General features: G+C 43.2%; 1 protein-coding gene across 2 annotated transcripts in view; it reads left to right on the top strand.

The window, feature by feature from the left end:
* LOC147463770 (187-kDa microtubule-associated protein AIR9-like) overlaps positions 1–14,126 on the top strand; it is a 203,495-nt gene that overhangs the window by 115,876 nt on the left and 73,493 nt on the right. For both annotated transcript variants that reach the window (XM_086490765.1, XM_086490756.1), the window contains exons 24-25: positions 1–39; positions 123–242. The exon at positions 1–39 is cut by the window's left edge and continues 35 nt beyond it. In XM_086490765.1, the coding sequence (XP_086346891.1) occupies positions 1–39; positions 123–242 (159 nt within the window). The remainder of the gene's footprint in view (positions 40–122; positions 243–14,126) is intronic.

Here is a 14,126-nt window from a genome sequence, read left to right on the forward strand (position 1 = left end):
GAAGTTCGAGTGGCAAGGACGACTGGCTCAGCAATAGTGGTAAAATTTGAGAGTTATGCAGGACTGCTGAGCATTTTTATCTTATATTTGCAAGTCTAATTTGTTGAGAGTTGAATGTGCAGACACACTGGATGTGACATCCAAGGATGTGGGATGCTGTATTCTGCTTAGTTTTACGCCAGTTCGAAAAGATGGGTTAATTGGAGCTCCTCTTCAAATTCTTTCTGATGCTGTAAAAAATGGTGAATTTTTGGAGCTTGTTTTTGAATTTAATTCTGTATCTAAAGCTTATGAAGTTTTAAACGTAAAATTTGCGAGGCTTAAAGCCAACTAGTCTTGGAGAATGTTGTATGGTTTCATGGAATCACATCTTTGCGCTGTATTCAGCTTTTTGATGACATTTATCTTGAGGTCTTGTGCTCTTAAGATGCTTATTTACGTTTGCAAAAGGCCGAAAAGACCCAAACATTACGTCATTGTTATATGATTCAGATGTCTAATACAAAGAACTAAGGTAAACTTCGCTTAGAGTGTATACAAACAAGTAATCATTAGAGTCAGCTGGTAGGATATCTCCCAAAACTTGATCACTTGAGTACAGGTACCGTCACATAAGCTCTCTCATGGGTCATCTAGCTTCAATCTCCTCCATAGCAAAGAACCTGGTACCTGCTCTATGCGTTTCAAGAATCCTCTACATGTAGCAATGTTAAATATATGTCGGTGCGATGTGTGAGAGGAATGAGGGCATCAAGATTTACTAATCTCTGTAGCTCTATCTACAAAGAGTGCATGGGAGAACCCCATGTGCGATAACTGAGAGGTGCTGCTCTAAGAGAACGCTCTTTGTTGAACGCCACTTTCTCCCACGACTCTTGAGTAATTGTCACACATGTCCTTTCTCTATCAATCTCCGTGGGATCCTGTTCGATAATCCTATTGATCTCTGAGAGTGTGAATGCAAGCAATGGTGCTTCAAAGGAGTCTTGAAAGGGTGGCAATTTATCCATAGTGAAATTATGCTTTTGAAATCAAACTGACGTCTATTCATACAAACATCCGGGTTCTTTTCCCACGGCTAGCTTGTTCGGATGGCTCGAGGGCTCGAGGGCCAATCTAGCATACTGATGACTAGGAAGCTTCCACAAGCCATGTGTTATTGTATCAACCACAACTAGTGCGGCTCCCAATTCCGATCTAAGGACCTCATGTGGCGCTGGCTTTACGTGAGATCCTCTTCGAGATCTTAATGACTTGTAAGTCTCCCCAAAGATCTTCATCCATCACACATCTGACCCATAGTTATCTCAAGAAACGGTAATTGTAAAAAACGGTAAAACTGGAGTTTTAGAGTTCTGATCGAGGCCAAAACAATTGAGAAATGGTGCTTCCTTTTTGTTTAAAATTAACTTAGTTTACTATCTGTTATAGGACTTTATACACACACATCAACCTACAAATCACCCAAAATGCCCACAAGTGTCTTAAGAAGCCAGAAAGTGACACTGAAGTACCTATTACACCTGGGAGAGAGAGAGAGAAATGAAATGAAATGTTATATTAACGTCTTCAAAAGTCCAAATTGACCTATGAGACCAAACTGTTACAAAATTGTGAATCTGATACCATGTCTGGGTACAAAAAGACTAGAACAAAATACTACTACTACTAGAATCCATCCTCATCTGCACTCTGGATGTCGAGAGAGTACGGCTTGAATCCTCTGCTGTAGTCTCTGTCGATGCTGTGTAGCCCCTCTCCTCAATCGTGGCCGTCTGGATTTCTGTAGCTCCAGTGCTCGGTCGATGAGAGTGCCGGTAGTGGTCGAATGAGTGTGGGCCGAGCTCTGAAGTGATGGCTGCTCCTCTGGCTGTCCCATATCTAGTAAAAAGAAAGCTGTAATCCGTCTCTGGGACTGTCTCTCTCTAGCTATCCCCAGTAAACTGTCTCTATATCTGTGTAACTCAAGTAGATATAGCCCAAGACATCTCTGATCCTCATAACTTGTGACCTTAGAGAAAGGACCGAAACCCTCTCTGAATAAGCGCACGCGTGCGCGCGCGCGCACACACACACACACACACACACAGAGAGAGAGAGAGAGAGAGAGAGAGAGAGAGAGAGAGAGAGAGAGAGAGAGAGAGAGAGAGAGAGAGAGAGAGAGAGAGAGAGAGAGAGAGAGAGATGAAATGTTATATTAACGTCTTCAAAAGGCCAAAATGACCTATGAGACCAAATTGTCACAAAATTGTGAATGTGATACCATGTCTAGGTACAAAAATACTAGAACAAAAATACTACTACTACTAGAATCCATCCTCATCTGCACTCTAGATGTCGAGAGAGTATGGCTCGAATGATGAGAGTGCCAGTAGTGGTTGAATGAGTGTGGGCAGAGCTCTGCAGTGATGGTTGCTCCTTTGGCTGTCCCATATCTAGTGAAAAGAAATCTGTAATCTGTCTCTGGGACTCTCTCTCTAGCTCTCCCATGTAAAGTGTCTCTGAGAGAGAGAAATGAAATGTTATATTAACGCCTTCAAAAGGCCAAAGTGACCTATGAGACCAGAAAGTTACAATGTGGTGGATCTGATACAAAGTAAGAGTATCAAGATGACAAAATGACAAAATAAAATACTATGGAATCCTAAACTGCTAGGTGTGGACTAAGCAGCTAAACAGCTAGCTGGGATAGCTAGATCACAGGCATCGGTCGCTGGCGGATCTCATCAATCTCCTCCATGGTAAGTAGTCTGACCGGGCGTCGTGCATGTCGAGCCAAAGTGACCCGAATCCTCTGATGCAGCCTCCGTCGATGCTGTGTAGTCCTCCGCAGTCGTGGGCATGTGGATCTCCCCATCTCAAATGCTCGGTCGATCAGTATGCCTCTGGTGTAAAGCGACAAGCTCTGCTGTGGTAGTAACTCCTCCGAGAGTCCAGTGGCAGCTCTAAACAAGTCTGTGATCTGTCTCTGAGACTGGCTAGCCTCTCCTCTCATCAGGCTCTCTCTGTGTCTGCGCAGCTCGAGCAAAAACAAACCCAGACATCTCTGATCCTCGTACCGCATTACTCTAGAGAATGGTCCAAAGCCCTCTCTAAACAAGCAATGGAAGTGGCCTCGTATCTCGTAGTAGACGGGTCAGTGGCATGTGTAGTGCAACTCTGTCTCAGGCTCGATGTCACACAGGGGGCATGTCTTGGCCTCTACTGGTACTCCGTTGTATCTCCCTGTCTCAATCCGTAGCTGGTGTGAAGATGTGCGTATCTGGCCAATAGCACATCGTATCCCATGAGACAAGTGGGTGTCCATGTATCTGGGCCTCGTGACAAAACCATGCTCCGTAAGCTGGAGGAGATGCTCTTTGTAGAAAGCCATCTTCGTGCCCAGCTCCTGTGTTGGTTGTATCCATGTCCTCTTGGTGTCTAGCTGAGTCAAGTCCTGGCGAATGAGCTGGTGATCTCGGACTGTGTAAGATTCAGAGAGGGCGCATCTAGTGAGTATTGGAAGGGAGGCAATCTGTCTATGCTGAACCGATGCGCCCGAAACCATGATGTCATCTCCCCATACCATCATGCTGTATCTTCCTGCATGGCTAACTGTCGAGAGGACTCAAGTGCAAGGCGTGCATATCTGTCTCTGGGAAGTTCCCACATGCGGTGTATGAAGGAGACAGATCTGGTGAGCGCCTCAACCACCAGTGGGGGGGCAGCTAACTATGCTCGTGCAATAGCACGTGGTATTGAAGCCTTGGCTCTAATGAGCTGCGAGATGAGAGAGACCAGAGGCTTCTCCATGTCCCCCCATCCATCACTGCGGCCTGTCCTCCCGTGATGATCCTGTGAAGGTCCCCAAATCTCAGCTCCATAGAGCAATACGCCACCAAAGTGTCAAAGAGTTAGAGCTTCGTCCGAGGCTCCTGAAACTGAACCTGTGAACACATCCTTTCCAATCTACCTAAGGCTGCATGGGCTCTAGCCAATCTAGTCACTACTGCCCTCCTCAATGAAAATGCTGGCCCACTAAAAACCACTCCAAGGTAAGTGTAAGCATCTGTATACTCCACCTTCTCCTGGCCGTATGTGTGAAGGCGGGCGTTGACCTCCTGATCCACTGTGGGGTGGTATTAAATATCATGACCTTGGTTTTACCAAGGTTGACGGACAAACTGCTTTCCTGGGAAAACCTATGCAAAGCATCCAAGTGACATTTCATCCCCTCCGGAGAGTCGGAGATCAACACAATATCATCAGCATATAACAATAGTGGAATCCATGTCCCTGCCAGCTGTGCACCTCTATCACCATCTCTCTCAATGTAGTTAGAAACCTCATCTACATACATTCCAAATAGAGTAGGAGAGAGCGGGCAACCCTGCTTCACCCCAATAGTGGAGTAAACCCGTGTAGATAGACCCTCTAGGGTGTGTGCCTGCCCCACTACTGACCTGTATAATGCCATGACCCCCCAAATGAGCTCTGTGGGTACTCCCATCTGCTGTAATCTGCGCATCAATCTAGCTCTGGGCACTGTGTCAAATGCTTTGCGGAAAACCACAAAGCTGCAATAGATCGGTGTCCCACGCGATCTACCCTCCTCAATGATGGCTCTGAGTGTCAAGATATGGTCAAGAGTAGCAAAACCCCTCCTGAAACTTGCCTGCTTGGTTGCACGTATCCCCTCCCTCTGCCCATCTACTCAGCTGCTCCTCAAGAATAGATGCGTACAACCGTGCCAATGTGTGTCCAATCATGATAGTGCGATAGTTCCCAGGCTCCATAGGGTCTCCTGACTTGAAGATAGGTACAATAGTAGATAGGCTCCAAGTATCAGGCAAGCCCTCACACATGGCACGGTTAAACATAACTGCTAGAAGCTCTGCTAGTAAATATCTGGCATGTGTGAAATGCTCAACCACTAAGCCATCATGATCATAGCTCCCTCAGTCCTCATCCTGTCAATGGCCTTCCTCACCATCTCAGCGGTGAAAAAAGCACATGTGTGTGGGCATGGATCGGGGGGGTCGGAAGGGGGGGCTGCTCAGGAACTGTGTACAAAGATGATGCATACTGGCCCCAATCCTCTGTAGAAGTGATGGCAGGGGGGGGGGGGGGGGGGGGGGGGGGGGGGCAGTGCTCATGAAAGAGCCTCCATGCCTCAAGTGAGTCCTGACTCAAGAATAGCTGGTATAGATCTTGCTCTAAGCGAGCCAAAAATGCCCTCTTCTTCCGCCGCACTAGGCGTCAGAAGTCAATTTGTGACTGCCTGTGAGTGATGTCCCCCAAAAGCACCTCCCTCTAAAGTCTAGCTCTAGTGTCCCGGCATTCCTCATCATACCAATTGTTCTGGGGCATGCTTCCCGAACGGCGTCTCTGCTCAGGTTGGGTATGTGGTAAGCTCCTCCAGAGGTCGCCCTGGCTCCTGTGTGCACAGGCGTCTGTAGATCCCATCTATGTATACGGAGTCCGTCTCCCTCGTGAAGGTGTAGCGAGTAGGGGCTGCTGCCCGTAGCATGATCCACTGCCACACCAACAGGTCTGGGTCCAACTGTGAGGTCCTGGATACTAGAGATGAGGCTCGGCTGTGCCATGACATAATCCACTATGCTGGCTCCCTGTCTGTGTGGAAAGCATGTAAAACCCGCCGCGGTGGGAAATCTCTGTAGGCCATTCAAGATGGCCAATCCATGTGCAGTCCCCATGTCTATCAAGTGTCGTCCATACTCAGTGTGTTCTCTATCTTGTGATAGTCTGGATAAGCCCCTCTCTGCAACATCCAACTCTCTCAGCATCTCCTTTGAAGTATCATAAAATACTGTCTGATGATGGGCAGTCCTAGCATTGAAATCCCCTAGAATGATGATGTCACCATCTCTAGAGAACTCTTATATGTCATCATCCAAAATAGAGAAGAGGGACTGGCCTTTGGGTGGTGCATAAACTGACGTACTCGGGGGAAAGTAGCAAATAGCAAGGTAAAGATATCTGCCTGTCTCTGCTCTCACACAGACACACACACACACACACACACACACACACACACACACACACACACACACACACACACACACACACACTATGGGTGAACATTGTGAAGTCTTATATATTCCCCCCCCCCCCCCCCCCTCTCCCCCCCTATTGGCAAAGTAGAGCCTACATTACTAGCATTGTGCCACCGACTTGGGTATTGGGCAAGGAGCTCGTAAAAAAATCTTCAAAACTATCATTACAGAAGGAAGGCGGCTCCTTTCATCCTCGGACCGTGTAAAGGTGAGCTTTCTCCCCTGGCAGTAATGGCATCTGACGGATGAGGCGCTCTCACAGCATGGGGCGGCTCTACTCTCTTCACTTCAGACACTCAGGAAAGCGTGCATACCAAACCTATAAAGGTGAGGGCACTCCTTAGCCCTCACTTAGCTTGAGATTCAGTGTGTATATTGGGTAAACCCATTCTGTGTTATTTCCGCTTGAAATACCAAAAGCAATGGAGCTTGCTACTCAGTCACCACAGGTATTATAAGTCTTCCTAAACTGTCTTCTTTTCGCCAGAAACCGACTGCTGTTTTTTTTGTAGCATGAGGCTTGATCAAGCTTAATGGTTATTATCCCTTGACCGACTGTGGTTCTGGAGATGTTCTAGCATAGCATATGGTTGCTAAATACTACATAAAGCTCTCAAAGGCTTTGGCAATCGTTTAAATGACTGCAGAATAGGTGTCTTTGGTTTTTTTCTCTCTGACTAAAACGATTTTTTCCCCTAAAGAAAGATTGTAGCAGCATATGGGTAGTGCTACCTACTCTTTTGCCCTCAATTAGGGTGGGACATATTTAGATGGGCTGGCATCTCTTGGGCAGATCAAGGGAAATGACTGGATGTACTAACTAAGGCATACTTTGATGGATAGTGGTTGTTCTGTTGCGGAACCTTGGACAATTTTTTCGTTACTGCATATAAATTTTTTATTATCACCAAGCTCCTATCTACTTGTTTTTTCTGATAGGCCTAGGCATTATTGATGACCTTGGAATCACTTATGCATAGGAAATGAAGGGAGGTATTTTCTGTTTTCGGTTTTTTTTGAAGAGAAAAACTTGTCATAGAAGCCGAGGCTTGCCACAGTATGATGAAATGGCTCTAAAAAAAACCATGGAAAGACTTCACCTCTGCATAAAATTATTAGGTAGATATGGGGCAGTATGTTGGCATGTACAGGTGTATATGGTTGGGAGTATATTGGTTGGCTTGGCTTCATGGCCGTTCTTAAACATCTGTTTCAACTGACGGAAAAATTGGTTTTTTCCAAATATATGAATAGAAGCAGCATTTGAGTGTGAACCTAATGGTCACTTGGCTCTGGGAAAAAAACTAGCATGATGGACTGGTTATGTCACTGTTTTTTTAAAAAAACTGGTTTTTTTTCTGGCTTTTTTCTCAAGCTGTTGCAAGTTATCTCAAACTTGTGGCTTAACTAATCTTTTGACGTTAAAACTGGTTTTTAAAAAAAAGCTAATCTTAGCTTTGTATCATTCAAAACATGGGGTACTGTGTATGGATTCACAATGTGAGGAAGGATGACCTCTTGCTTGGCATAACCCTGGGGTTTTTTTAGGGGAACTACCAATCTTTGGATATTCTGCTCTTTATGAAGGAAAGTATATGGTTTTTTTAGCATGTGGAAAGGAACTGATAAAAAGACGCTACACTTAAGAGTGTCTTGGCTAAAATAGAGCTGAATACTGTCGAACTGAATGGAATACTAAGGGCTTAATGAGAAACTCGAAGTTTTTTGAAGGTTAGAATGTAGGGATTACTCTCAACATTGCGGAAAAATTTGACCTCTTTCTCATAAACATAAAAGCTCCACTTGAATAGGTTTTTTTGATACTCTCTTTTTGGAAAGAGAATAGTTGCTATTGTTATTTTTAAGCATAGCTACCAAGCTATGGAGAAAGCTTGGGAAATTGAAGGTAAGTATATGGTTGGTACTCTCAAAACTTGGCATAAATACCGAGATATGACTCGAGAAATGTGGTCTCACGTGATAAGAATGGAGTTTTTACAAAACTTTATTGACTAGTAAGTATATGGCTGTTTCTATGAGCTCAAGCATAGCTACCAAGCTATGGCTTAAACAAGTAGACCTCACTGTTTTTTTAAAAAAATCTCTATAACCTAGCTTGTCTAAAGTAATTAAATTCTGTAAAGATGGACATGGATAACAACTGATATAGTCCATTAATACCTGTAAAACACATCCAAGGCTAACTGAATTGTTGTCTTGTTTGGATGGATGCAGGTAAGGACTCTATCTTATCTTGGAGGGTTTCTTTTCTTTGGCAAGCAGCACTTATGTTATGAAATATCCATTGAAAAACGGGGAAGTTTTTTTACTACCAAACCACATTGAAAGAGGATCTCTTTCTCACAATCTTTGTACTTAGATAATTCTGATACTGAGTTATTTTCGTACAAATCAGTTCATTGATCCTTGGCCAGTTGTCTTTTGAATGTAAAAGTTCAATTATGTCTTATTAAGTAAGATTTAATACAGCTACACACACATCCTATACATAGGGTCTTCCCTCCGGGGATACCGGGATGCTGGCCTAGGATATTCTCGATAGAATAGAGTTCTATATTGGGACCCACAGTCGTTAAAACCTTTTTTGGTAGGCTGGTGTTAGGTGGCCCCTTTGTTAGACTCTCTTCTGGTCCCCTGCTCACGGCTACCATAGTCTCTGACTCAGCCGGTTTAAAGTTTGCAGGACCAAAAAAGACTTTACCTCGAAGACACTTTTCTAATCTTTATATCAACTTTGTTTTGAGGACTGCTCACAGTATAGACTGACAGCTCGCATGAGTACAAATCACAACCCTAAAAATCACGCAAAGATCCTTGACCAGATCAAGCTCTTCATAAAAGAACATGCACCAAAAGAGTCCATAGCGGCTAGATCTAGACCTTTCCTTCCTAGGAAAGCCAAAACATGTATCACATACTATGGCAAGAAATGATTTACCTTACCTCAATGTTTTTTGCAGACTCTTGCCCTTTCTCAAGGTTTGGAACTCACCTCGGAGCCCCTCTCTGTGGCCTCCTCTCTGGTCCTCAGATGTATTAGCAATTTGGATGCATCACAACTTATTTATGACTCTGCCCTAATTTCAGACAAGAAGCTTTCAGTCTTACATATGTTATCTTTTAATGATTGGGTAAAAATTCTAGCTTCTTTAGACAAAGACCCCATAGAAGGTGTTAATCTACTATCCCAGTACATTGCCCAACTTCTTGTCCTTGCTTCACAATATCAGCAAGAGCTTGCCCTTTTCTCCTCATCTGGTGCTGAGCTGACAAATTTCCTTAGAAAACTCTGTGGACTTAATCCATCATTTGTTTGCACCCCTAATACCCCCGCCATCCCTTCAACAGGTGGAATCTTCTGTCGGGATAGTGCCGCTCTAGAGGCAGTAAAAGAGTTTCAATCTAACCTCTGCTCTCTCAATGATGTCAATCTCCTTGAGATGGTCCCTAAAATCTCAAAAGTCTTTCGAGTCTTACCATTAAGACAAATAGAAATTGAATCTCTCGGGGTAGACCATCAACTCTGGGTTCTACCAAACAAAGCGTTCTTGGCTCCAATTCTCAGCGAAACTTGGGTTTACCTAGCCAACCTCCCTGCATCAACGGTGGAGGACTGCAAACTGAAAATTCTAAAAGGAGGACATTTTCTGGACAAAGGTGAACTAATTAAAGCCCCTTTTAACCTACACCTGATCGATCACTCTAAATGCCCATCGAACACTGGATTGTACATACGCACTAAGGGTAGCATGGAGTTTGCTAAAAGTAATCCGGACTTCTACACAGAGTCTATCTGGAACATCTTCCGACCCTATGTAAAATGTGCTTGCAGATTTCTGGACCCCAAAGCCTCCTGTGAGTCAAGCATTATGTGGTTTGACCATGCTATATGGTTTATCCTCAACCATTTGGAACTCCTATTCCCAGAGAAACCTATTGACTTTTATCTATCCCTCATCTGCTCTTGGCTAGGTGGGCAGGCCAAGCAGATTGTGATTGCTCAAATTGCCTTTAACATCTTCCAAGGACTGATGCATGATATTCTGAAAGAACTAAAAGCTAAGGAACCCGGTCTGTACCTCACCACATATTCAAATTACAAAGGAGTCAAATTCATTACTAATCTGCTAAAACCCTGTATTGAAGAAGATGATTCCCCTGCTTTTAAAAGAGCCAACTCTTTAGCTACTCCCAACTCTTTTACCTCCTTTTTTACACCTAGCTCCTCATCTAATCGAGGAAAATCTCGTAGCATTACTAGAGGGAGAGGCAGATTCCCGGCTATCAGAAGCTTCCCTGAAATCTAACCCTTAAAATATATTGCAGGTATCTACAAATTCATGTGGAAGAAAAGTTCTCAGCAAAGTGGATTCGAATTTTGGAGCCAACTACGTGCATTGTCTCTATCACAACATTCTCCTTGATTGGATCCCACCTAAAAGTCTCTTTTGTGAGTGTTTTGACATATTTTTTGGTAACCATAAACTACTTGACAACATTCTCATTGGATGGAGATATCACCATCCTCTAAAAGGATTAGTTCTTAACAATGACTTTCTTATACAAAAAACAATCCCTCACTGTACTTGCAATCATTTTTTCGCATTCTGTAGGCATTTTAAAGAATGTGGCTACCATGTCTGTACTCAAGACCTCAACATTATCAACAATACTACAGTCCGAAAGCTCCTTGCCAAAGGACTCAATCACATTCCTAACTATCCAAAAAACCCCTACCTCGCCTTAGCAGCTTTACTTAGCTGCCTCACTGACCTTGTCAGTACTCTCCGACTGGAGATGACAGTCCTACCGGACTTAAAAGAGTTAGTTAAGGAATGCTTCCTTAAAAAAATCTCTCTACTTCCTAGAAAATGGCTTTCTTCTGATAACTCTTGGCTTACACCTCAGTTAGCCATCGACTTTCAAACTATCTCAGAAAATTGGCTAGTAGTAGGGCTTGACAAAAGCTCCAACTACCCTACTATTATGTGTAAACAGCTTGCTTGGAAAGCTGCACGGGAACGGGTTGCAGGAAAAGAATTCTATCTTACCAATAAAACACCACAAGATATCTCCAACAAAATCTCTATACATCTAGAACAGCTAGGCTACACTATTAGTAACGTCAAGTTACCAATACTATTTCCGACATATAAAATCCACAAACATAAATTCAGGTGGATATCTGATGCCTCCAATTGTATCTTCACAGATATCACCAAAGATATTACTCTTTGCGTTGATCTTGTTCTCACAGAATTTGAAATCATCTGTGCAGAAAAACAAAAAATTTGTAAGGATTTTCTTAATATCCAATGTAATCCCCTCTGGCTTACAAAAAATGCTACAGAGGTTACACTTAACCTTCCTCAGCATATTTTTCACATCTTTACAGCTGATATCACACAGTGCTATGAAAGCATCCCACTGAACGGTGATCTTGGCCTTAAAACTGTACTGGCCAAGGTCATTAACCTAGCATTTACCAATGCCAAAAAAGAAAGCATTTCTTTATCTCTCTTGCAAAAAACCCAGATGGATTCTAGCATCTCAATCCATTAACCCTTTACACTTTGATGAAATAAAACTATGCTCCTACATTTTTTGGTTGTTAAACAACTGTATTATTATAGCAGGAGGCGAATGCTATAATCAATGCCTTGGAATCCCGATGGGTTTCTCTTGCTCACCACTTATGTGTAACATCTACTTAGCTTTCTCTGAATACAAATGGTGCCTGAAAAACATGGAAACCAACCATAAAATTCTCCCACTATTCAAACACACCTTCAGGTATATGGATGACATACTTAGTGTCAACAACAGACTGTTCTCATCTGAGATTGATCAAATATACCCCCAGTGCCTAAAAATTGAGCCAACCTCTATCCCGGAGGATTCAACTCTTGGGGATTTCTGCAAAACAGCCCACTTTCTTAACCTATCGATATCCCTTCACGCCCCATCTACAGGAGGATACGACTTGAGATTCATCTGGAAAAAGGATCTTCTCAAACTACCACTCATAGAATTCATCAAAAGAAACAACAATAGGCCCTACAAATCCTCTATCAGCTCCTGTATTGGACTTCTACACTTAATCTGCTACTCTTCTTCGTCACCTTCCATTGCTTGGGAGGAAATTTCAGTACTTATTAAAAAATACTGCCTGAATGGATTTAATTACAATCAAATCCGTAATATCATCACTCAGGCTCTCATTAGGCACAACTGGCCTGGACTGTTATTCCAAAAAGAGAGTCTTGTCACTCTTATAAGGTAGTAGGCCCATACACAATGGGCCTACTACTGACCCATTGTGTATGGTGCCTGGGTTAGGGCGGGTACACACACACACACATACACACACACACTATGGGTGAACATTATGGAGTCTTATATATCTCCCCCCCCCCCCCCCCCCTCTCCCCCCCTATTGGCAAAGTAGAGCCTACATTACTAGCATTGTGCCACCGACTTGGGTATTGGGCAAGGAGCTCGTAAAAAAATCTTCAAAACTATCATTACAGAAGGAAGGCGGCTCCTTCCATCCTCGGACCGTGTTAAGGTGAGCTTTCTCCCCTGGCAGTAATGGCATCTGACGGACGAGGCGCTCTCACAGCATGGGGCGGCTCTACTCTCTTCACTTCAGACACTCAGGAAAGCGTGCATACCAAACCTATAAAGGTGAGGGCACTCCTTAGCCCTCACTTAGCTTGAGATTCAGTGTGTATATTGGGTAAACCCGTTCTGTGTTATTTCCGCTTGAAATACCAAAAGCAATGGAGCTTGCTACTGAGTCACCACAGGTATTATAAGTCTTCCTAAACTGTCTTCTTTTCGCCAGAAACCGACTGCTGTTTTTTTTGTAGCATGAGGCCTGATCAAGCTTAATGGTTATTATCCCTTGACCGAATGTGGTTCTAGAGATGTTCTAGCATAGCATATGGTTGCTAAATACTACATAAAGCTCTCAAAGGCTTTGGCAATCAATTAAATGACTGCAGAATAGGTGTCTTTGGTTTTTTTCTCTCTGACTAAAACGTTTTTTTCCCCTAAAGAAAGATTGTAGCAACATATGGGTAGTGCTACCTACTCTTTTGCCCTCAATTAGGGTGGGACATATTTAGATGGGCTGGCATCTCTTGGGCAGATCAAGGGAAATGACTGGATGTACTAACTAAGGCATACTTTGATGGATAGTGGTTGTTCTGTTGCGGAACCTTGGACAATTTTTTCGTTACTGCATATAAATTTTTTTTTATCACCAAGCTCCAATCTACTTGTTTTTTCTGATAGGCCTAGGCATTATTGATGACCTTGGAATCACTTATGCATAGGAAATGAAGGGAGGTATTTTCTGTTTTCGGTTTTTTTTGAAGAGAAAAACTTGTCATAGAAGCCGAGGCTTGCCACAGTATGATGAAATGGCTCTAAAAAAAACCATGGAAGGACTTCACCTCTGCATAAAATTATTAGGTAGATATGGGGCAGTATGTTGGCATGTACAGGTGTATATGGTTGGGAGTATATTGGTTGGCTTGGCTTCATGGCCGTTCTTAAACATCTGTTTCAACTGACGGAAAAATTGGTTTTTTCCAAATATATGAATAGAAGCAGCATTTGAGTGTGAACCTAATGGTCACTTGGCTCTGGAAAAAAAACTAGCATGATGGACTGGTTATGTCGCTGTTTTTTTTAAAAAAACTGGTTTTTTTTTCTGGCTTTTTTCTCAAGCTGTTGCAAGTTATCTCAAACTTGTGGCTCAACTAATCTTTTGACGCGCGCGCGCGCGCACACACACACACACACACACACACAGAGATGAAATGAAATGTTATATTAACGTCTTCAAAAGGCCAAAGTGACCTATGAGACCAGAAAGTTACAATGTGGTGGATCTGATACAAAGTCAGAGTCAGAGTAACAAGATGACAACAATGGCAAAAATGAAATGCAAATGTCACAATAAAATACTATGGAATCCTAAACTACTAGGTGTGAACTAAGCAGCTAGCTGGGATAGCTAGATCACAAGAGATCCAGCAT

Source organism: Adiantum capillus-veneris, chromosome 2 (assembly GCF_014529385.1).
Source record: "Adiantum capillus-veneris isolate H3 chromosome 2, ASM1452938v2, whole genome shotgun sequence".
Lineage (NCBI taxonomy): Eukaryota > Viridiplantae > Streptophyta > Polypodiopsida > Polypodiales > Pteridaceae > Adiantum > Adiantum capillus-veneris.